The 23,756-nt window shown below is 37.6% G+C and overlaps 1 protein-coding gene across 3 annotated transcripts in view; it reads right to left on the bottom strand.

Annotated features, from left to right (window-relative positions):
* Window positions 1–23,756, bottom strand: part of DCAF5 (DDB1 and CUL4 associated factor 5) — a 67,897-nt gene that overhangs the window by 31,811 nt on the left and 12,330 nt on the right. For all 3 annotated transcript variants that reach the window (XM_021547091.2, XM_021547092.2, XM_021547094.3), the window contains exons 3-6: window positions 22,047–22,083; window positions 19,505–19,644; window positions 17,309–17,438; window positions 935–1,148 (exon numbers count right to left, since the gene is read on the bottom strand). In XM_021547091.2, the coding sequence (XP_021402766.1) occupies window positions 935–1,148; window positions 17,309–17,438; window positions 19,505–19,644; window positions 22,047–22,083 (521 nt within the window). The remainder of the gene's footprint in view (window positions 1–934; window positions 1,149–17,308; window positions 17,439–19,504; window positions 19,645–22,046; window positions 22,084–23,756) is intronic.

Below are 23,756 nucleotides of genomic sequence, written 5' to 3' on the forward strand. Positions count from 1 at the left end.
GTTTTCCCATGTTTTATAGTAAGACACCCAAATGTTTCAAATGAGTTTCATTATTACATTTTCACACTCTTGTCAAAAAATATTCAGAACTAAGGAACACTGCTCAAGTTCACTGACATGAATGTATTTCCTACTTGCAATCTGAAGGAAGCTCAACTCTGCCTCCTGCAGCAGCAGCAATAGAATTAGTGATGAAATTCTGACTGCAAGAATTTTGCTGATGACAGGAAATTTTCAGATCATAGTTTGATACTATCATAGCTTGAAAAGACATCTTTTGTCCTTAAATAGTGCCTGTGGTTATTAAATACAGCTGTCCAAAGACAGTATCTGGCTCTAGAATCATATGAACTTCTGTTAGTCACTTTACATGTGACCTATTTCTTTGTGATTGGTAGTAGGGATAGAGCCTCCCCCCAGGGAAGTAACAGACTATCCCTTCCTAACCACCTGCCATCACTCCTTACAGAACACTTCCTACAAAGACCTATCCTACCTAATCTAATAGTCAAGAATTAAAAGAGAAACATTATAATTTGAAATAAGAATTAATAACTCTATAAATACACAATATTTACATTTTGTGGGATTGCCTCTATGCCACTCTCTAACAAAAAATGCAAGGAAGATGCCTCTTTATCATATGTACATGAGCAGATAACATTGGACCTAAAAAGATGGCAAATATTTTCTTCCGAATATAATCTTCCAAGTAAGTATGAGATCACATCAAACAGCAGGTAGAACTTCCGATGTGTTTTGGTATGTGTTTCCCTTCTTTCAGAGCCCACATTGCAAAACAGTTCTGAATAAGCCTGTACATGTCCTGCTTCCTGTGTTATCTGCTGAATCAGAAAAAAGCCACCCTCACAAAGGTGTTCTCAAACAGTCATGGAAACTCTGGAAACTCAGGGCAGCATTGCTTGCTTATTACCTGATCACGGTCACCTGCAAAACAGCAGCTCTTCATAGTACAGGAGTTGAAGTAGCCTTGGTTGTCGAACTGGAAGACGGGCAGGCGGCAGTGGATGTCGTAGAGCACCGGGGGCAGGCGCCGGCGCAGGGCCAGCAGCTGGGTGCCGTTGCTGTTGAACCGGACGCTCATGGCACTCTGAAGGGAAAGGTTCCCACCATAGCGGAGCAGTGAACTGGGAAAAGACAAGTGGGAGTAGGTGACATGGGCTGCACGTACCAACTCAACTACTTCGACAGAACTCTCTTTAATCTTACTGAGGCTTTTCAAACAAATAAGCCCAGTAAACTATAAGTTTTTCTTATTTAGTTTCTGCTTTCAATTCCTGAAAAATCTTAATATGAAACCTGAATGACAAGCTATAAAAAGGCTATGTTTGTAAAGTCTTCAGAAGAGAAAAGTTAAAGACTGTGAGTAGTTTTGTTAATAACAAATTTCCTGCATAGGAGCAAAGTTGGACAGAGCACTTAGCCTTAAAAAGGCTCTCCTTTTACTTCTGGGGTGTCTGCCTTTGAGACTGACCCTACCAGCATTCAGCCCTTTTTGTCAGCTGGTTCTTGAACCAGGCAGCCTTTTGCCCTTGCTCTGGCACCAGATGGCATTTTCTCCAAATGTAGACAGGCTGGCCATTCTCTCTCTTCTGCTTCTATTTATATCTCTACAGGGCATCAGAGGATGTTTAAATTCCACAATCAGTTCCAGATGTCTTAAATAAAAGGACATCTTACTAACATGTTATTGCAAGAAATGCTAAAATAAGTCACTTAGCTAATCTTGAACTAGCTTCATCTAAAAATACTGCCAAGTAGGCAAGACAATTATGTTATCACATGACATTATTACCTAAAACTCTCATGTGGCAAGATTAGCTGGTTTCCTTGTCCCATATAAGGCTGTATATTCAGAGCTGGAGTGTTTGTATCCCATTCTTATTGACATACACAAAACAAAACCAAAGGTTCACAAGTTTCCAGACTCTCTTTAAAAAAGTAACAGAAATTGAATTTGTTCCATAAAGGAACCAAAAGTTAATCAAAACACACCTTAAATGCAACTTGTACAGATTTTCTGTTCTTTTCAAAGACTTCGCTCAGTCTGTGTACTTGAAATGATTGTGTGTATGGAAAGCGAGACAAAGATGGAAGACATTTTATCCCTTTTTTTGTTCATTGATCACTGACACCTTCCTAAACAGTACTAGAGTTCACTTTTTTGTTAACACTTCTGTTTTGAGCAAAAAACATCAACTCTTATTGAGAGCTGTGACTTTTATGCCCCTTCTGGACCAGAAAAAGCATGCCAGCTCAGAATTTGTAATTTCTAGAGGGAAGCTTACTCATAGATTTTAATGCATAATATTTTCTGATATAGGCCTTTGCCCCAACAACCGTGAACAATGAGTCACTCCACGTGGATGGGAAGCCACATTCCATGCAGGTTGAAACATGCATCATTGCCTGAGATACCTTAAAGTTAAAAACCATTGTTCCTAAGCCAGAGTTAAACAAAACCAACACAAAATACATAATGAATGCCCTAGAAATAGGCTGCTCTCTCACATAAACACTCTTTGTGAACTGAACAGCCAAAGCCAGGGCACAACAAAGGCACCAGAAGTCACATTTTCAAAGCCAACTAACTAGTAAGTTCTTAAGGCTGGGCACCAAAACTTCAGAACACTTCTATCAGTGTGAACAGCTCTGGTGTCTGTTCTCCTCCTCCAAGGCAAACTTGTCAAGCTTTTATTAATCATGTTCAAGGTATTTAATTAAAACATGAGAGAATTTAATACTAGAAACTGTAAGCTTAGAGACAAGGATTTAAGATCCCTCCCATCAGTCCTAGTTTCTGTTAGTTGAGACTAATAAGGTACTCAGCTCAAAATACTCAGGCATTAAAAATCAAAACAAAACAAGATAACCAAAACACATAAGATATTTTTGCCTTGCCCTCTTCTGATAGGTCTTAGCAAGCCATTTATTTTTCTGTGGAATTTTCCACTTTCTTCAAAAAGGACAAACAAGCTAAAACATCATAAACCCCCCAAAACCCCAACCCAACCAAGAACTCAACACAAAAAACAGGTGGAAGAAACAATTCTAGATTTTTTTGGCTAAGAAAAGTTATTTTTAAATAAAAATATATGAGTTGTCCAACATGAATAAGAAGGTCATAACAAATATGCACCAACCAGACTTAATGTTTAGGTGCAAACACTGCTGCACTAAGATTAAGCTTCTCTCCTCATAACCAGTTTTCCCCCTTAATCCAAATCATGGCCCAGAATTCTCTCCTGCCTGCAAGTGAGTGAGCCTACCAGATGTCCCATCCTTTCAAGTCTTCAAGTGAAGTTTCCATTGTGACTAATATTATGCCCTGCCTGAGATCATTTGAGATTATATTTTATAGCAATAGGAGTGCAATATTGAACTGGTTTCCATCAGATGTTTCATTAAGCTCCTACAGCAGTCAAAGGTACCAAAGCAAACACTTGGAATTGAATTCCGTATTGTGTTGCAGTAACTTCGATGTAACAAAGCTCCAAAAGAATATTTTACTTCAGAGATTAAAGGAAACAAGAGAGACTAGAACTTCAGAAGAAAATGTCCACACATGAAAATTAAGGAGCTGCTAGTTAATACTTCTCAAAAGATCCATAGCTTTGCCTGTCTCAGACCCTCACTCCACACAATTCTGCCACACACATGATGGAAATACAGTCCCTGTTGCAGTTTTTAAAACATTTGGCTCAAACAAAATAAAAACCAAAACCAAACAAATAAAGTGAAACCGCCACACTAACAAAAAAAGCAGTGAGTTAGTTTGACTGATACAGAAAGAAATACTAGAATATCTGTTTGCCATTCATTTATAATGTAAGACTAATGACTTTTTCCACTTGCCTTAATTCTGGCCCCAAAAGTCTGATACTATAGCTCCAAGTGCAGCATGGAGCATTTTGCTGTACTAATCACAAGACAGCAGTTTTCTGTTTTCCCCACCCTGCTGTGTCCTGATTACTTCCTCTCTGCCTCTTTGAAAGGACTTGTTAAATTAACTGCACAGTGTTTTTCTTTAACAAACTCTGAGAAGAGGCAGCAAGTATTCAGGTGGGGATGAGGTGAACAAACTAACACAAGCCTCTACCAAACAACCATTTCCTGATCCAAACAGAGGAAAAATATTTGCTTGCTCTCTCTTTCCCCCTAGGACAGAACATCTCAGAGACATGTTCACAAATAAGAGGGGGGGATGTGTATGGAGGGAGTGCAGCTCATGGCTCTATCTTGGTGGCAAAGCTGCTCACTTAGTTCTGTTTAGAGGATATATAAAGGATTTGAGAAATCTCTCTCTGCCTCATACTGCAGGCAGTGCACATGGTAGCAGTACTGAGAACTGAGGAACCCCACGACTTCGGTAACTTGCATCATAAAGTTTTGGTGATTTTAGAACAACCGTGATGATTTTAGGAAAAAAATAATAATTGCCTGAGATGCCTTCTATAGTATCCATCTCCATCAAAAGTGCAGGAGAAAAACAGTCAGCCCTCTCCAAGAAAGAAGCCAGAAAAAGTTGTTATTTTTTACAGTATTAAGCCACTACTAATACTCATTAGTACTGAAGAGGATGACTGAATCAAGAAGCTCTAAAGACCTTCAAATTAATCAGAATGAGAGCTTTTGCACTTTCTTTTTTTTTTTTTTTGGTGGGGTGGGGAGGGGAGAGGAAGAGAAGTGCTGTGTTTAAGCACGTTCAAATGACTATATCCCCTTTCCAAGTTGCACCAGGGTGTTATGCTGTACTTTTAGTCAGTGTTACTTTTGGATTTCTTCACACAGGATTATGTGGGGCAATGTAGGCATGTTTGGATATGTTGCTCATGTTAGAACTGCTCCTTACTGCATGCACTAACAAAGGAGTTTCAGAGGCAACACCTTGTTGCAGTTCTAAAAAGTTTACTGATGCATCACACCAGTAACAATACTCTCATCTTGAAGACACAGACCAAGACAGCTAGTGAGAAATCTGAAGGCAATACTAAAAGGACACTTCTGAACAAGATGAGTGCTCTTTCTGCCAGAGGCATTATTTTTATGAATCCAAAGCCAGACTACTCGGATTTACTCTGCTTCCAAATTTGGCTCACCCAGACAGCTGTGGAATGCTGATGTTGCCTACCAGCTCTGGAAGCAATATAGAGAGAGACACACGCACTTCTGAGTTTTTTAAAAAGTCAGATTGTATGATTAAGAGAAATATTTAGTCCACAGATGGAACATTGCAATCCAAACACACATGCTGGAGTGGAGGGAGGCTGAGGAGGGAGAGAATGGACGATTCTATGCAATATGGTCATTTCCGTAGCTGGATATGCAGCACACAGGCAGCAGCCAAGGGCCAGCTAAATACCAGCTCAGTCAAACAATGGAAGGCTTTGAATCCACGAGCAGCAGCACTAATGTAAATAATTCGGTTAACTGGCAGTTAGTGGAGTAAGGGAAGGAGCAGTATCACTGCATGGCAGTATAGACACTGTCCTTGGGACAGCAGTGTCATCTAAGAAGAGAAATTAAATAAGCAAGGGAATAGTGTTGGTATCATAAACAGCAGTGAGTGAGACTAAGTTAATGAAAGAATGACCTTAAAAGGAAAGAATGAACTGAATGCTTGTAACTAATACACACCATTGCATACAACTGTGTTTGTCAGCAATTCTGTAACCACAAAATTGAGAAACTTCTAACTGTGCAAAAAAATAACGGGAATGAAACTTGGCAAAAAGAATTTTGGCCTGGAAAACTGCAGAAAAGTTTTGGGGTTTATTTGCAAGACAATTATTGTGTATTTAAAAGGACAGAATTCATATATAGTCTGAAGCAAACACTTAAGAACCAAAACAACCAATAACAGGAAACTCAACACAATATCAATAATCATGCAGACCTTTTTAAAGTAGATTATGAGTGTCCGAAATCTCAAGATAGTTTCTTTGAAAAGCAGATAAATTGCGTCTAGTTGTACGTCATTTCACTGTATTACGAGTGTTAACAAATGTGAAGGAAGTCCATCCATGTATAGAGATTAGAAGGTATACAAGCCATACTCAAGGTTTTATTATTTTTCTGAAACAAGGTCATTTTTCTAAATCATATCATCACTACTTCTGATTATCTTACTACCTTCACAAGAACTGTCTCCAAGAATCCTTACCAGGAAGTAAGGGGTATTTGCTTGGACATTAAACAATAACCAAATAAAATAAAGGCTGTGCATTATTAGCAAAACTAATGTCTTTGCTTTCCTTCAAAAAGAAAGTACAATTAAAATCAACTCCATCCACCAAGATAAGAAAAGTACAGAATTCAGGGTGAAGATTCAGCATGTTCAAGAATGTAACATCTCTTTGCTGTTTATTGTTAGGGTCAGAAACATAAACTAGTTCAAAATGGAATCTCCCCATAATTAATGAACTTTCACACATGGCAAACTTGAAGGTGAATAGAAGCTTTGCTGTTCCCTCCAAACCACGTGGGCAATATTTGAATTTTTTAAGTAACTGAAATTCTTATCTGATAAGACTTCAGAAACTGGAGCCTTAAAAACATCACCATTTATGTACCCAGAGCAACCCGACAATGTAACAGCAAAGGCTTGCCTAGTTTGGCCCTTATGACCTAACTGCATCACTGAATGAAAATGTTGCTAAATCAGTGACCTCAGGCAGTTCTCTAGAAAGCATTATGATTTCTTGTATTCTGCCTTTATTCATAGGAAAATAGCTCAAGATTCTCAGTATTCTGAGGAAGATGTCAAGACCAGAGGCATAAAGTATACTAAATTCTCCCCCTCATCTGTAGTACTTTTATCCTTTCAGGATTTAAGGTTACCTCTGCCATTACAAAGATTGAACAGTGGCAAACGACAGCAAGCAAATAAAACCCCAAAGCCCTGTTACTTTAAGTGCTTCACATCCTCCTCCAACTCTAGTCAAGACTTCTTTTGGTCTTATTACAGACCTGTTCTCAAACATTCTCCTGCCCTAGGCTTGCCCTCACTACAGATCTGTGGGTCACCAGGCACAACAGTGTCCTATTCTCACTCTCTGTTTGAATCATGTAGGTGTTACTGTAATGTAAGTAATAAATGAGATCTAGGAAGCAGACAATTAGTTTTTCAGGGGAAAAAAACCCAACCAACCAGCAACAAAAAAAACCAAAAATCCAAACAACAATAAAATTTAGCCCGATTAAAAAAAAAGAAACTTGAGAATACAATGTAAAAAGCAACTATCCAACAGCCACAAACAAACTAGCTTAAACACCTGATCATTTCCACCCTTTTCTAATCCCTAAATTCTCTGATCAGAGTCCATTATGCAGCCTGTTCAGAAATAGCACCTTGTAGGATGGAGTACAGACTGTGACAGGGAACATTGCTCAGCTAAATCCAGCAAAACACAAAGGAGCAGGTTCCATCAGATAACCAGATAGAGAAGATACAAATACAGCCAGACATGGCATGGGAAGATGACCTTTAGGCCAATTAAAGGAGCAGGATGTGTTCCCAAAACCAAGCATTCACCAAAGTAATTTCAACAAAAAGAATATGGATATCAGAGAATGTTACCTTAGAAAAATAATCTGAGTGTAAATGTTGGCAATTCTTCCTGAAGAATTAAGCCATTTTCATACCTTATGCAAAATCAACCACTTGTCAATACTGAAGTCCTATGATACATTTTTCCTACACATTTCTGTGCTACAAATGTTGTCTTGCGTTAGGAAAGCTGAGTAATATCAGCCACAGATTTGTTCTCTTATCCAAATATATGTATGTGTGTGTATACATATATATATATATATACACTCATGTCCCTGCTCTTCTCAAGTGAAGCTGCAAGAATTTTTAATTTACAAAAACTACACAAGTAGATTGTAAAGAAAATAGCAGCAAGAAGAAAGTAAGCTTTTCTTTTGACAGGAAAATTAGCAAGATTCAAAATGCTCCTGCAGAAGAAGAGTCCAATCTCGAACTAGTAAAGCTTCTGCCTCTACTAGGTAAAAGATGAATATAAATTTTCACCTAAAGTTAAGTGAATGCAACTGCAGACATAACTTTGGACTCATCAGGTTGGTTCTACCACAGTTACCCCTGGACTGATGTTCCAAAGACTAATTCCGTTCTCTTACAATAGGGTTAAACTAATTTTTCAGATGTTCTCCTAGTAAATGCACTAAGATGATCTCTCCTTTGATTTCAGTCACCAATATGCTTTTTTATTTTCCTTTCTCCTTTTTTTTATTTTTAGACCAAAAAAAGTCTCTCTTTTAAGTCCCTCCATATTAAATGGAGGTATAGATGTGATTAGGGCAAGGTTTACAATGATTGCTGCCTTAAGAAAGCAGTCTACAAAAACCCATTCAATCTGAGTTTCTTTTGAACAACAGATTATACTTTTAAAATTTGCATTACAAGGACAATACTTTGCACTTTAAATTCTTGCTTTAGAAAGACTTGAGTGTTAAAGTATTTCAAAGCTAACAAAAAGATTAAGGACCATGAGGCTTTTGAAGTAGGCAGTTTTCCCTTTTCTTGGTACAGGAAAAACCGAAGGCAAGAAAGGTCAACCGACAGACCTAACCAACACTCGGAAACAAAACCAGGTTTCCTGACTTCTTGTTTACAGTTACACACTTTGTTGAATATCTAAAACCCGAATAGCATCTCTGCTTGTAGGAGCAAGCTGGATCCCACAGAGCAAAAGGATAGTATTGAGCTTAAAGTGCCTGCCAGAACTAAGAGTGCTAATGTGATGATGCTGATAGGCGTGAAAAAAATTTCATCTTCAAATCAGAAAATCCCCGTGCTTATGCTGAAGAGCAATTAAGACAGGAGAGGCCAAACAGAATGACCATAGCCCTATCTGAGAACAACAGAGAACTAAAAGCTGAGCTACTAAGAGCCTTCTTTTTTATTATACAATTTGAACCTCAGTTCTCCACAATTCAGTTGTGTCTGATCAACAGATCCAGGGATCCTAGAGGAAAGTTAAAAAACTTTCTAAATGCACTCCGCTCCAGGAAGGATACCAGCCTAAACACAGAGAAAGGCAAGCTAAACCCTCTATCCCAAGAGGGCTGACAAGAGCATGCATAAAGCAGGACTGCAAATGAAATATGAAGTGTGTACATCTAGAACAGAAGTTAAGTGAGAGGGCCCTTCCTATGGTACCGTCCCAGTAAATTCCACAATAAGGACAAGGCATAAGAGTGGGGAAAAATAGACTACAGTACCTGTTTCACACACTTAAATACCAGGCAGTATTTTGCAGACTTGCACAAGGATTAGCAGATACAGTATTTGAGGACTATCTATTAGGTGATGCTCATGCCAGCAACAGAAATTACTGCTTCAGAATAAAAAAGTTATTTAAGAATAAATTCACTGATTTACATATTTCACAACTTTAGGCTGCACTCCCATCTTTAAAGAAACAAACAAAAAAAAAGGGGAAAAAAAAAAAAAAAAGGCATCAACTGAATGAAGATGGCAACCAAAAAAAAAAAACAGTCTCCCCAGGCAGGAAGGGCATCAACATGACTAAAAGCCTTGATGATTGTTGCAATCTCTCTTTGCCCAAAGTCAAAAAAGGCTCATTTGCAAGTACTCCCTTTTTCCTTCAGTGAGAAGAAAGAAGGAAAGACAGAGTAAACTACCTTAGATATTTCTAACTCTAAATAAGTCGTTGATTTTGGCTAAATTTGTGGCAAATATTTTGGAGTTTTATGTTTACAATAAGGAAATCAAAGCCAAAAGCCATCTGAAAAGTACTACTCCCCCAGATGCCATTACTTTTCAAATGTTCCTTCAATGCATCCCAAAGATTCCCAGAAAAATTCAATCCCCATGAACTTAAGCAATAATCAGTTCCATTTCTACCACATTTAAAGGGAACTTTTGAGAAACAGTGGAAGACAAATAGAGGGGAAAGTATCTACATTTAGGTTCTGTGTAATTTGGGGCAAATATGCCAAGTTGGATCTGGTTGGATCTTCAAATTCTAGGTTGAGAAACTCATCAGTTGAGCTGCCTCAGTAGCACAGAAGTATAATATATGAGGATGGTACATGTGTGGGATGAGTTCTATTTCCTGAACTGCAAAAGAAGACAAATAGTTATTTGAACTATTTGAGGTGGTATGGTTGACCCATATTGGAGAGTTCCAAAACAGAACTTAAAATTTATTAAACTGTAGCCTAAGTGGATTCCTTTAAGCAACATCAAGTCAGGCAAAATTCACAACAAATTATTCCACTGGGAAGAGACAGAAATTATAAGGCTGACAATGAACAAGTGGTTGCCAAGATACACACATTTCTCCTGCAGTCCTTAATACAGTTCTCTGCGCAGAGCAGGACTGAGAAAGGTCTCCATACAGAAACATGCAGCACACTTCTATTGCACTGAAATAATTGAAAAACTGTTCCATCCACAGGGGCTTTGGGAATCCCAAAGCATTCACACTGAAGTGATGACAATCAGAAGCTTCTTTCCTTCACATGAAAAATATCCTTAAAAAAAACCCTTAAATATCTGCATACTATTCCTGCCATCATATGTATCATGTACAGATTCTACATTAAGAAAATTACCAATTCACCAGCACTAGCTTTTAAGGAAAGAGCCCTGAATTTCAGTAAGCTCACTGTCAGAAACAAACCCTGTGGCTGGTCCCTAAATTAATATCCCCAACACAAACACCAACAATACTGGATCCCTCACTTACACTTGCAGAAGGCTCAGTATTTCATCCAGCACACCAGACATCTTTGTAACATGCAGATAAAAAAAGGCAACAGTTACTTTGTAGAGTGAGCTCAGGAAGGAAAGCTAGAAAGGATAAAAATTCAGCACATGTGTGAGCATTACTCATAAAATAACTGCCATCTCTGTTACTCTTGTGCAATCTTTAAGGATCAAATATCCTGAAGGTATGACCCTAGAAACTAAAATTGGCAGCCATTGGAGACTTTAATCTAGGGACTTGTAAGTTATGATGCCGTGTTTATGACCTTAGAATACCTTCAACATCACCACACAGATTCTCTAAAGTCCTCTCTACACGACAGGTTACAAATATCACCTGTGGTACAGGCTGCAAATACTCATCATCTCCCTTTCCTCCCTTTCCCTTGCACATCCATTCATCAAAAATAAACCCTAACAAAATTAACCATGCCTTTATTCAAAGGTAATATTCAGTACTCTCTTGCAAAGCTGGTCTGTTTGACATGCATTTAACTAAACTATGAAGAACTGTTCTAAAATTTCCTGTAGTTCTGGCAGCTACCACTCCTATTTTGATACAGAGAGAGGCCTCATACCCCTGAAACCTAGCTTTTCGAGCTACACATCAATCTAATACCACCTGCAAGATGTCTACGTCCAACAGTGTTTTCCTCTTGCTATCAGACCACTGCTACAAAACCAAAAAAGGTAATACTCATCAGGCCTTTGAAAGGCTGGGAACTAAATGAAGTAAGAGAAACCACAAGTCAAAGCAATCAGGAGCCAGAACTGGATTTTCAAAAGTACCTGCGATTTCCAATACATGTGGACCAGAAATTATGGATGTAATAGATTGCATTAAGAGTTGGATTGTGTTTACTTGCATTACAATGACTAAGCTGAACACCTAATAATTAGCACTTGACAGAAAAGCTCTGCTCAATACAAAGACTTGAGGAAATACAGTCAGTTCAACACCAGCAGCACAGTGCAGCCACATCTTCAAAGTCCTCCACACATTGGCAAGATCCATATACCTGAACATTCATAAACCTCCTAAGAAGAGTCCTCTCTCAAGACCCCTCTGAATCTAATTTGTTTACTACAGAGAAGAAATTCCTACATCTCTATATTTTGCTTACAATTTAATGAGCTAATCACTAGATGATTCACTAATATCTAACGACATGTGTTCCTTGTCCACAGCTTAGGAGTTTGCTCCTCTAAATTCTCAGAGCAGGAGGCAAATTTAATATTAGTTTAGAGTACACTAAGGAAGACTTCTTGATTGGTGTTTTTGATACACAAATATTCATTTAATGTGAGCTAAAGAGTTTGTTGCAGTGGGCTCTGAACTGCAGTTACTTGTCAGCCAAGACAAAGAAAGAAATCAAAGCTGAGATAATGATCCTTTTGGATTTATCTGTAAAGACTTGATGAAAAACACCAAAATTGACATTCCTTTAACTTGGGCACATTATGATTTGTATGGTTCAAAAAATTTAACTTTTGAAATATGCCATAAGGATTATAATCACCAAGGAATACCAGTCCCTGTTGCTCAAGGACTTTTTTTAAACTCATCATTGGGCTTTTTGAGTACATGGACTTGTAACTATGCAGACAGCACAAATCTCCTCAACTTTCAGAACCATCTTAAAAAGATGTGTTGTGTGTAATTATTTCTACCTCACTCAGAGTTGAATCCTGTACTTGAATTCAGAGGACAAAGCTGTTTCCAGATCCCAAAACTAAAATCTGGGGCTCTGAAACAGTGTTCTACTCCAGGAGCATGAAAAGTCAAATGACAAAAAGAAAAAAACTCTCTGCTTGTAGCTTATTCTTATGAAACATGGAGACTTGGAAGGTAAATCATCCCCGGCTTTGGTCAGGTTCCACTTCTACTTTGTAAAAAGCTTTGTAAAGAACATGCTGAAGAGGCAAAAAAGGGGAAGGTTAGCAAAGCAAAAGAAATCAAAGCAAGTAAAACAGAATGAGCAGAATGCCACAAACATATCTAATTGTAGCTGAACATATCTAATAGTTCACTGCTCCTCAAAAGAGGACATATTTCCTTCTTATGTCTCCTTCTCAGCCTTATAGGCCTTACTCTCTCTTCTCAATGGTTTACAGCTGCCACTAGACCCTCCCTGAACCAAGTTCAACTTGCTAGGGCATAAGAAAGCTACAAAGCCTTTCCAGCTTATTTTTCTAACTTCTAAACATGATGAGTTGGCTCAAAAAAAAAAGTCAAGCACATAACTATGCAACAGACATAGGAATCAAGGCCTGGTAGTTTTTAGATAAGCCCTCCCAGACTCACCTAAAATACCCCAAGATATGTATTTATGACACAAGACTAAGCATTTTAACTCTTGAACTGTACACACCAATGGATCCCAGGGTGCACAAAGTTTGATCCCAGGGATCAAAGTTTGACCCCAGGGATCAATGCTCCCATCACAAGCAGAACACACTTCTGTGAATGGCCTTTTTGCAGCAGGAAGATCAGTTTAAAAATGTGTGATGGCCATTAATAGGACAAATCCATATAATTTTGATCTCAAAACCTTCCACATATGTTGATGCAAGTGGTGGATCAGAGTGAACATAGGAAAAGAAAGCATTAAGGGGACAATGATAATATTTTCTTAAGAGAAAAAGCAGTCTTTTTATTTCAGTAAAAAGAAGGAGATGGTCATGGAGCTGTGTGGAAAGAGAAGGGAGAACATGAGTATCTAACAACAGCTGAAGTTACATATTCTTTGCTTGAGAGAGGTACTTGCTGAGTTGCCCCAGTAATTCTATAACAATATTTGTAATACATATTTTATTGTAAATAGTTTAAGAGGCACAGATGTCCCTTTTTGAACTTTCTTTTAAAAAGGCACAGCTTCCCCATCTAGTGGTGTGAATGCCTTACAGCAGCCTCCTCAATCAAAACCACATTTAAAGTTTTTCAATGCACTCTTTTTAAAAAGAAACAACACAGATGGTTTCAGTTTAACAGCCACCTGAAGGAATAGAAATACTTACACATTCTAAAAATAGAAAAATAAGATTTCCAGACTCAGTAGTCAGCTTATAATCGTAGAATTATATTAGTTCTATATTTAAAGCACTTCATATGCTATTTTTGAGGAGCCAACCCACCACATCCAGATCTTATTAGTATACTGGGGTCGAAGGACAGAATCTCAATTGCTGCACTAAATCTGAGGCAGTAGAGATATCAAGCTGTGAATGAACTTTGGGAAAAAGCAAAATGAATCTGCTCCTATATCCTGACTCAGTCAGCAAGACTAATCAAATTATGATTATTTGAAGTGAGCTAAACTTTCCACAATTCAGAGCTGTGCAACTGTCTCTAAATTTCTACATGCATGCCAAGAAATGCTGGCTTTTCAATCACCTCCTTCACTGTAGCAGCCAAGCATAAAGCACTCCCAGCTTCCTATTAGGAAGTTAACCAATTCCACAGTAAACTAATAAAATCTACTCATAATCAGGACTTCTTTCCTAGCCCTAGAAGTATTCAATTTAAAATTTTTAGGCGTGCTGCCTGATTAAAGAAGTGGACAAAACTGACTTTCCTGGCTGGAGGCATACAACAGCAAGCTGAGGCAAATTCTCCCATAACTCAATTGGAGAAGAGCCATGTATTTTGGAGAAAAATATACTGCTGTAAAACTCCTCAGATTTTCTGGATAAGTAAGTAGATACAGCTCATTTGTTTCTGTCAAGCAATTGAATCTATATCTGAATTCTTTAACCTACAAGGACATCACTGCTCTATTAAATGTTTTGAAAATGTAGAGGTATTAGTTTAAAACTACATGATTAGCCATATTCCACTGACTGACATAGAAGTTTAGAAGTTAACAGCAGATCTCCCCTTTTCTCATAGTCCATTATCAAGCTGAACAGCATCCCAAAAAAACCTGTATTTCCTCTGAGGAGCTGATTAAAACCAGAAATTCAGCATCAAGCCTGATCCCCTTCAAATGAGTAAAGGCCAGCCCATTCCTGTGAAGTTTTGTCAAACCTCACCTATATCTGTAAAAAGTCTCAACAGACAGTGCTGTTGGCTGCAATATGTGTTATGTGAAGGTATTGTAAACTACAGTACTGCTACTGGCCACAAACAGCTAGTCTTTGGAATTCCAAGCTTCTCACTTGCTGGATTTTGCAGACAAGCAGCAAGATTCCCCAAAACAGCCTCCAGTTATGAAGCAAAAAGTAGCGCCTGCATCATCTACCTCTGCCTCTGAGAACAGACAGTAGCTGGGGAAATGAGTTTTACAGGAAGTGTTATACCAGCAGCAAATTATTAACTACATGTAACCATTTCCCATGTCCCGTATTGGAAGAGTGCTGTGGTCCATCTTAACCCACCGGAAGTTAAAATTTTGGCAACCCACAGTAAACATTTAAAAGTATCTACACTTCTTCCTCTTCTTTCTACCCATTCAACCTCTCATCAAAACCACAGTACCACACAATGTGACAAAGCAGCTGAAGTTGAACTAATATACTTTCTACTGGCACCACAGGTGGAATGATAGGAGTGAAAAACTTCCACAGTGGCCTCAGTGTTATGATGGACTACATCAATACTGAAGGAAAGGAGGAATTTCCCTTGATGGCTTAAGGCATAAAAATCCCTCACAGATGAATGTCATGTGCAGCAATGTAAATAAAAATGTAGACTAGGGAAGAAAAAGACAGATCTAGCAATTTTTTAACTGTCGTTATTTATACATTATGCTATTCAACAATTCCAGCAAAGATTCAACAATCAAACAAATACTTCTAAATCACGTCCCTCAAAAACCTCTATTCCTTCACCTTTCCTACAGTTCAGAAAATAATACACTCTCTTGGATACCAAAGACAGTATAAAAGAAAACTACAAACAAAGGGAGCAAGAATTTTCACCCTTAGCAGACATTTTCGACAATGAGGAAAGCATCTCATGCAGTAGCCTTCCTTTGCTGTGCTAGTGGCATGCTTACACAGGCAGCCTCCTGTTTATCCCTAGATTATGGAGAATTTCAGGGCTCTTCAACCCATTCTGCCTATAAAACTCAGCAACCAAAGTGCTTTTGGCACATCTTACCTGCAACTACAGCATCCTTTATTATTAATAAGAATATGGAAAATATTCACAAACTCCCACACGTACCAACTTCAGTTTTATGAAGTTTACCAGAAGTGCTTAAAGCATTATGTGGATTACTTTAACAAGAACTATTTTTATCCCCTGATAATTAAGTGTATTTTCCCCAGAAGAGACAAACTGAAATACACGTATATATGTGTAAATTCTGGCTTCCACTTTCTCACCAGAGTGAGGATTGTATCTTTACTGATCTATTTTTTTTTCTTCATATGACAAAGCAGATTGGCCACAAATACATTAAAAAACAAGTTCCAGATTTCTAGATTAGCAAAATTAAATCTACAGAGACAAGTAGAAGTTTTGTCAAATGCTCTGTTACTTTAAATAGACTACAAATCCAGTGTAATTTATTTAAATATGAGAGATTTTGACTTTGGCAGCCCACTAGCAGGACACATATCATTCTGAAGAGTCCTCTTTCTTGAGAGTTCCATGGGGAAAAAATCTGCAGTGGCAGCAGAGTGCTTTAGAGCCATTTTTCTTTTCCTAAGGCAAGCATACACCCTTCTCACCATGTTTTGGATACATCTCTGATCAAGCAAAGGAGGAGAGCTAATGGCTGTCCCAGAAAAATGGTAGCTGAAAGCAGACCTGCATTCATTTATGTTACAGCTGGCATGCAACCAGGCTTTAACCCACCCAGATTTTTATGATGGAAAAATGAGCATTTGAAATCTGAAAGACTGAAAAAGCTTAGTCTCTCACACATGCCAAAGTCTGGTACCAGATATTGCATACATCCACTTTAGAACCCAGTCTAACCATATTTCAAGCTGCAACCTAATTTTTTGAACTTATTTTTAACTCTATGCAAATCTGGAAGCACATTATACAGCCAAATGATTATACAGATGTGTGTATCACTCAGGAAGCCATGTCAAACTCATAACCACTAAGTAAAAAGCTGCCTTGACCACACTCTTTAGTCAGCCACTAAAAACTGAACTGGGCAGGAAAAAAAAATTGTAAACCAGGCAGTGCCCACCACAGCTTCTTCCAGTAGTACCAAGACAGTGCTAAATGTAATGATGAGAACTTGACAGAGCAATCTGCAGTGATGAGGCCAGGCAGGCTTTGGAGCCTTAACTTACCCTAAAAATCACTTACCTTAACACTGACGATCTAACCTTTAAATCAAATTAGATCATAAGTATGAAGAATAATATTAATTATGCAAAATAATTTATTAACAACACTGCTATTAATTTTGTTCTGCATCTCTTCTTACTACCATATATACTGACTTAATTAAAAAGTCCATATATATTGACTTAAATTGAAAAAATAAAACAACCAACCAGCATGCCATCACCTCCCAAGGGAAAGAAACAACACAGCATAAAACAAGGACAGCCAGATCATACCTCTGAGGTTTACGAATATCCCAGAGTCCCACACCTTCCTTAGAGTTGGCAGTAGCCAGTAATCTGGGTTCTACTGGATTAAACATCACACTGTGAAAGGCTGATGGATAGTGTGCCAAGCAGAAGGGCTCTGTTGAAAAAGTTGAAATTTCAGACATAAGAACAAACAAGGCATTCAACTGTTTGATGCAAGGAATTTGGCAGCTGAATATGGAACCAGCATAACAAGATCTGAAGATACGGAGACATGTTCAAACCACTTCTCAAACTGACACATCCAAAGCAATATAAAACCTGAAATTTTAAAATCCACCCACGTGTACATTAATTCTGTCTAAATATGGAAAAGGACACATACTGAATTTCAAGACACCCTTTTCTTTATGGAAGGTTATCAGAGTTTAAAACTAGCTATTCAAAGATCAAATACTTGAATCTTTTTAAGGTCCATGACCAAATGCTCATCTGATAACGACTAAACATGAAGGGGTTTTTGAAAGCTTCCTAGTAATATAGGCCCGAGAGCTTCCACAGCCACTGCTGATTACCCAAACCATAAATGTAGCAGCAATTGCTTCTAAGGGAGAATAATATTACAAGAAATGAAATATGTTTGTATGAAACTCAGCTCAAAGCAAGCTTCTAACCCTGAGAAAAGAAGCCTACCACCTCTTAAGTGCTGTACTAGCAGACAAGAAGGGTGTACCTCTTGGATAAAAAAAATGTTAACAGTTAGCTCTTGCTGTTCACACACATAGTAGAAAACATGCTCATTCAGACTCTCCCTCTCATAATACTGTGTTTGGACTACTACTCTACCTTATTTATTCCATCAAAATACTGTCTCCATGAAGAGTGGGGAAAAGCCTTGACTCTGTTACCTTCTCTCTGCTTCTGTGAGCTTTACAGTTTTAGGCACAGTCTAATTCTCTTCCTTGTTTGTATCTTTTGTGGCATGCAGCCACACTCTTTCAATCAACTAAGAAACCAAAATCAATCTCTATTTTGAGCCAGGTATTTGGCCAGACTTTCCCATTCACTGTTTGCTTTGGTGCAACTCCTGTGCTACTCACATGCTAAGGAGAAAGTTATCGCCCCTATCCGAGCCACTGAGTGCAGCACCTGTAGCCCCACAAGCACCTCCAAAGATATCTAATTTTCTTTCCTCATTCCCCCATTCCCACATATAAAACATGGTTAAGCAGGCAACCCTCCCAAGTTCCCAATACCTTATGAAACCACTGCCTATCAAGCAAATGAGACAGAATTAACATTTACTTGTCTTGTCTATACCCTCCTCCCGTGCTCTATTACAAGTTTTTGCATCAAAGATCCTTTTTAATGTTTCTTTAGCAGTGATGAAAACAAAGGTCTCTGACCACAGATGAAGCTCCATGGTGTATTCATTGTCATAAGAGTCAAAAATAAAAACAAGAAAAGAGCCAACTTTTGTTCTGCTAGTCTGCCTAAAGGCTTTAGAAATTGCTGCCTGTCTGCCAGCAGCTCCAAATAAAGTTTAACACCAAAACTGACCTTCTGTGTTTGCATCATCAAATCAAAATCCTGCTGGGACATAAAAGGCTGTGTTGTTAAGATGGCAGCCTCCACTGAGAAGCAAAGGCCTGCATCAGCTGAGTGGAGAGACAAACATCAGATTGCCAAACAAAGGAGCTGGGTTTTAAAATAAACTTTAAATTTGTGTATATTTCCTTAGCCAAATCATTCACTCATCAGTCACTCATTACTGGTGCTTTCCTTTATACCTTTATTATAAATAGATTGGCACCACTGTTTTCTTCTAAGATACCAAAAGATGCCTTTCAGCCTGTCAAGGAGAGATTACAGGAGCTAAACTAATGAGACATGACATCATTTTAATGAAAAGTAGGGGGATTACTTTTCTATTGTTACTTATGCTCATTCACAGTTGTAGCTCTTATACACTGGAGTATGAACATGTTTCTGAAGGGAGCAGCTCAACACCATCTATAATAAAAATTATGAGTAGTCATTTAAGACAGTAACAGAACTGTAAGGACCATATCTTGCCAATCACTGGCCAAAATAATTATGCCTCACTTTCACCCTTCTCCAAGACTTACTGTATCAACTGTCCCAGATAAACATAATTTTTCTCTTCCTTGCCTGGCATGAATTCTTCCTAAATCAATTATATTTTCCTTTTAGAGATCTTACCTCCATGGGAAGACTCTCGGATGTCCCAAATCAGAACCCGGCCATCATCTGATGAACTAGCAAAGATGTTGTCATTTACTGGGCTCACTGAAAGGCCATACACTGCATCTTCATGGGCAAACACATCCAAGGTCTCAGTGCTGGAAAAGAGACACAACATTATCATTCTTCCTTCTTTTGCTATTGTTTTATAAAGCAAAATATTTACTGCTTTATCTACCTAGTAATACTTGGTGACAAAGTTTCTGTAATTTCATAAGAAGACCCTCATGTTTAATTGAGTAAAAAACAAACAAAATACCCAGGTACAGTGACTTCATACTATGAGGAAATAAAAATCTCAAAATGAAACCCAAGCATTAAAAACTTCAGCTACTGCAAGATGCTATGGAACACATCATGCATTAGATTTAAGTTTGGGAGGATGTAATAGGAAAGGGAAAGAAGCCTTGGGACCTCTGGAGTAAATTTTTACTACTTAATGTAAAAAGGAAAACAAGACAGAAGTTCATTCTTTAATACAGGTTTCTGTTTTGTCCAAAAGTTCAATTGAAGCTCATATAAGAACAACTTTCCAGATGGCTTTTTCATTAAGTCTTCTTTGCTTTTCAGGATAGACCAGACCTATATTTTTCCATGTAGAAAGAACAGCGAAAAACAAACAAACTAAAAATAATTCCCCCAAAAGTATATCTGTATTTCAGCTGTTTCACACCTATAAAAAAAAGTACATTCTTCATTCTTTTTCCAGTGTTTTAGATCATCTAAAAAGCTGGAATAGTGGTATGGAGAGGTAAAAAACTGAAATACTAAATCAGAAGATACTGGGACTACTTTATTTCTTTTTAAAAGCCCCTTTATTGCTTTTAAAAGCCCCTTTATTGCTTTAGGGGGAGAAACTTTAGATACACGATTCCTCTATCTCATGGAAGCAGCACCAAAGAGATCCCACATAAAACCAGCATTTTGCTCACATGACAAATGATGCTTAGTGGCAGATCTACTAACTCTGTCTCAGGCATCATTAATAAAAAAGGGGGGGAAAAGCAGTAACTGAAAAAGCCATTTAAAGTTACAAAAAAGCAGTTGACAGACCAAGTGTTATCATTAAAAAGATATTAACTTTCCATAGGAATCAATCAGAATTTGGTCTACTAAGGTTTCTTTTAGATCATACAAAATAGCCTTAGAGGAAGGAATTCTGTATGGATTACAACCAGAATTAGCATATTTTAAAAAATAAAAACCTGATAACAAAAGAACATTAGAAATATGCACATACCAAAAAGATGTGCAAAACATCTGAACAAGACACAGCAGGAAAAAATGTATGATATAGAAAAGTAAAAATTACAAAGATACTGTAGAATCTTAAAAAGTCTGAATGCAATAAACACCAGCTTCTAAAACTGACATTTCCACATTTAATTAAAACAAGAAAAACAGAATGCTGAACAAAAAATTCTCCCCAAACCAAACATACATCCCCCAAAAAAAAACTCCAAACAAAATGCCCCTCCAAAAAGTCCTAAAATGTTAAAAACAACAACAACAAAAAACAAAACAAAACAGAAACCACAAAAAACTCCCCACCCCAAACAGTAAACAACACGATATTCCTGAGAAACCATCAGAGCAGGAACAGAAGACAAAGTTAACTTTTGCCCAGCTTACATGTAAGATTTATGCAAGAAGTGGATATAAGGTATGTTGGAAGGCAGATATACACTGAACAATTCAATGCAAAAGGCTTTGGACAAACACACCAAGAAATACAACCACATTATGTTATTCAGGAAACTCAAAGAAATGTAAGGTTTTATATTTCTCAATTCTTACATATATCTCTTCCTGCTTTTTCTTTATTTTCTTGAGTTCATGTTAAATGAATGGTCAGCCCTTAAATCTGTAGGTGTTATTAGCACAGATTAAAATTCTAAAGTTTTTTTACTTCAAAAGCAGTAAGCTCAGTAGACATGATGTCTAGACAAGACCAATTCAATATATTACCACTACTGTATTAATTATACTTTGACTAATCTTGATGTAGCACAACAAAGCCCAATTCCCAACTATTTTGCAGTTTTAGTAGAAAGCAAGCATGAAAAGCAATATTCTTCATGTTAACCTGGAGAATCAGGCAGCTGCATCCAAAGTTTGAAAATTAAGTCACGTAGGCCAAGCACTACCTATCTTAAACACATGTCAGGTGAGACTGTTGAAAAACAAGAAGTCTGTATGTGCCAACATTTGTTTATGTGCCAGAATAATCTACTCAGAATCTACTGTGCTGTCTGCAGGAGGGCATATATATTTAATAACCATTCTCTTTCCTGAGGTCAAAATAATACAGAACCCAAGTGCTGAAAAAGAAAATGGGGTGATAGGAAATACTTCATCCCAGTTATAAATTTAGATAAAACAAAATCAAATTTCAGTATTAAAACACTGTTCTCCTAAACTATTGATTTAAACCAGAAAATGCTTCCAGTGAGTTGACATTAAAGGCGTTCTTGAAGTAGTGGAAACACAATGTATTTACCTTTCAACATCATGGAGTATAACTTGCTCATCATTGCCTAAAAAGAGAAATATAAGCAATTAATACCATGTTCCAGTGGTTGAAATCATTATAGTGAAAAAAAACCAAACCACTTAAAAAAAAAATTACCATTTCAAAACCAATATTGAAACAGAGAAGACCAGCGCAGCTGCTACGTGGTTAGCCTCTGCTCAGTTATATGAGAAGTTCCATTTGATATTGCCAGTCATGACCAAATGCAGCAACCTGTTTCATCTGTTACTGCTCAACAAATAATTCTATTTAAATATGCTATTATCATTCTTTGACCAGTTTGAACTTAAGTTTTGGGAGAGCTGCAATAAAGACAATAGTCTTTACGAAGCAGCAGAACTCTTTAAACTCGGATGAAAATACATCTTTCTTCCTGCTCAAAGGATGCTCCATAAAAAGATTGTGAAAGGTGAAAAGAGATGTCATAAATGAAATGCACATGGCTCCCCGATCAAATACTGCCATATAACACTGTCAGCACTCAGGGTTTTGCAGCCATTGAGAAGGTGTGAATGTGGCAGCTAATGTAATTTTTTCTGTATTAACAAAAACCAAACCAAGTAACCAGACAATCATGTCACTTTTCTTTGATTATATCAATTGAACACAATGGAAACTAACCACATGTGCACGGACTAAGAGGGTTACATCTACCAGGTAATTCCAATAGCTCATGCAGAATTTTTCAAGCTATAACAACAGATTATATTCTTAGTCTCTGTGCTGAATATTTTATTACCTAAATTTAACACCTCCTCTTTAGAAATATTTAAGGACACACATACACTTTTATATTTAATTCAGAAAAAAAAAAACATAACCAGAAAGCCTGCAAAGTCATATTTTTATCTCTGTATATCTTTGTAGATGTGATGTAGAATTGTGAAGCTTTCCTAATGCACACTAAAGACACAGGATCAGAAAGAGCAACATTTCATGTTACGAACATTCTTATATGTTCAATTGACTCAGTTTTCATTTATCCCACACATATTTCAGTTGTATTCTGTCTCAAAAGAGAAATATGAGTCAGTTTCTCTTTGACTACTGAGGTATGAGATTTTCTACAACCATTTGCTCTTTGCCCAGGCTCTTGGTAAAATCGTGCCAGCCTTAGATTACTGCAGAGGCTCACCTTTTCCATGGTACAATAAACAAGCAATTTACGTGTAAATGTCCTTTGATCATTAATTGTATTTGGAACTGTCCACTATATATTATTACATATACATATATTATTACATACTGTTTATACCTAGTAAAACTACATATTTTACCAGTGAAAAACACAGCCTAGTTTCTCCAATGGCAAAAGTTCCTCCAGCAGACGCTCCTGGCTCTTCAGTCTCCATCCAGTAAGAACAAAAGAATCATTCCAGTTGCCTGGTTTCAGGCATCCTGTCATCATGGGATCAAATTCCCTTCCATCACAAGCTCCAAAATGGAAAAGAAAGAATGAAAGGAGAGTGGAATAACCACTATTTTCCTCTGTTCTGTGTGTGGGAGAAGAAAGTGGTGACAAAAATCTAACCACAAACTGGATGCTTCTGGTAAGGATTCATCGCTGCAGAAAACACCACTACTGTTCAGCCCACAGAGGAATTCCCACTTAAGAGCAATTTTACTTCAACACTGGAGAGTTAATTCTTCATTGAGACTAACTGGGTTGTAATTGTG

This window comes from Lonchura striata, chromosome 6 (assembly GCF_046129695.1).
Source record: "Lonchura striata isolate bLonStr1 chromosome 6, bLonStr1.mat, whole genome shotgun sequence".
Taxonomy (NCBI): Eukaryota; Metazoa; Chordata; class Aves; order Passeriformes; family Estrildidae; genus Lonchura; species Lonchura striata.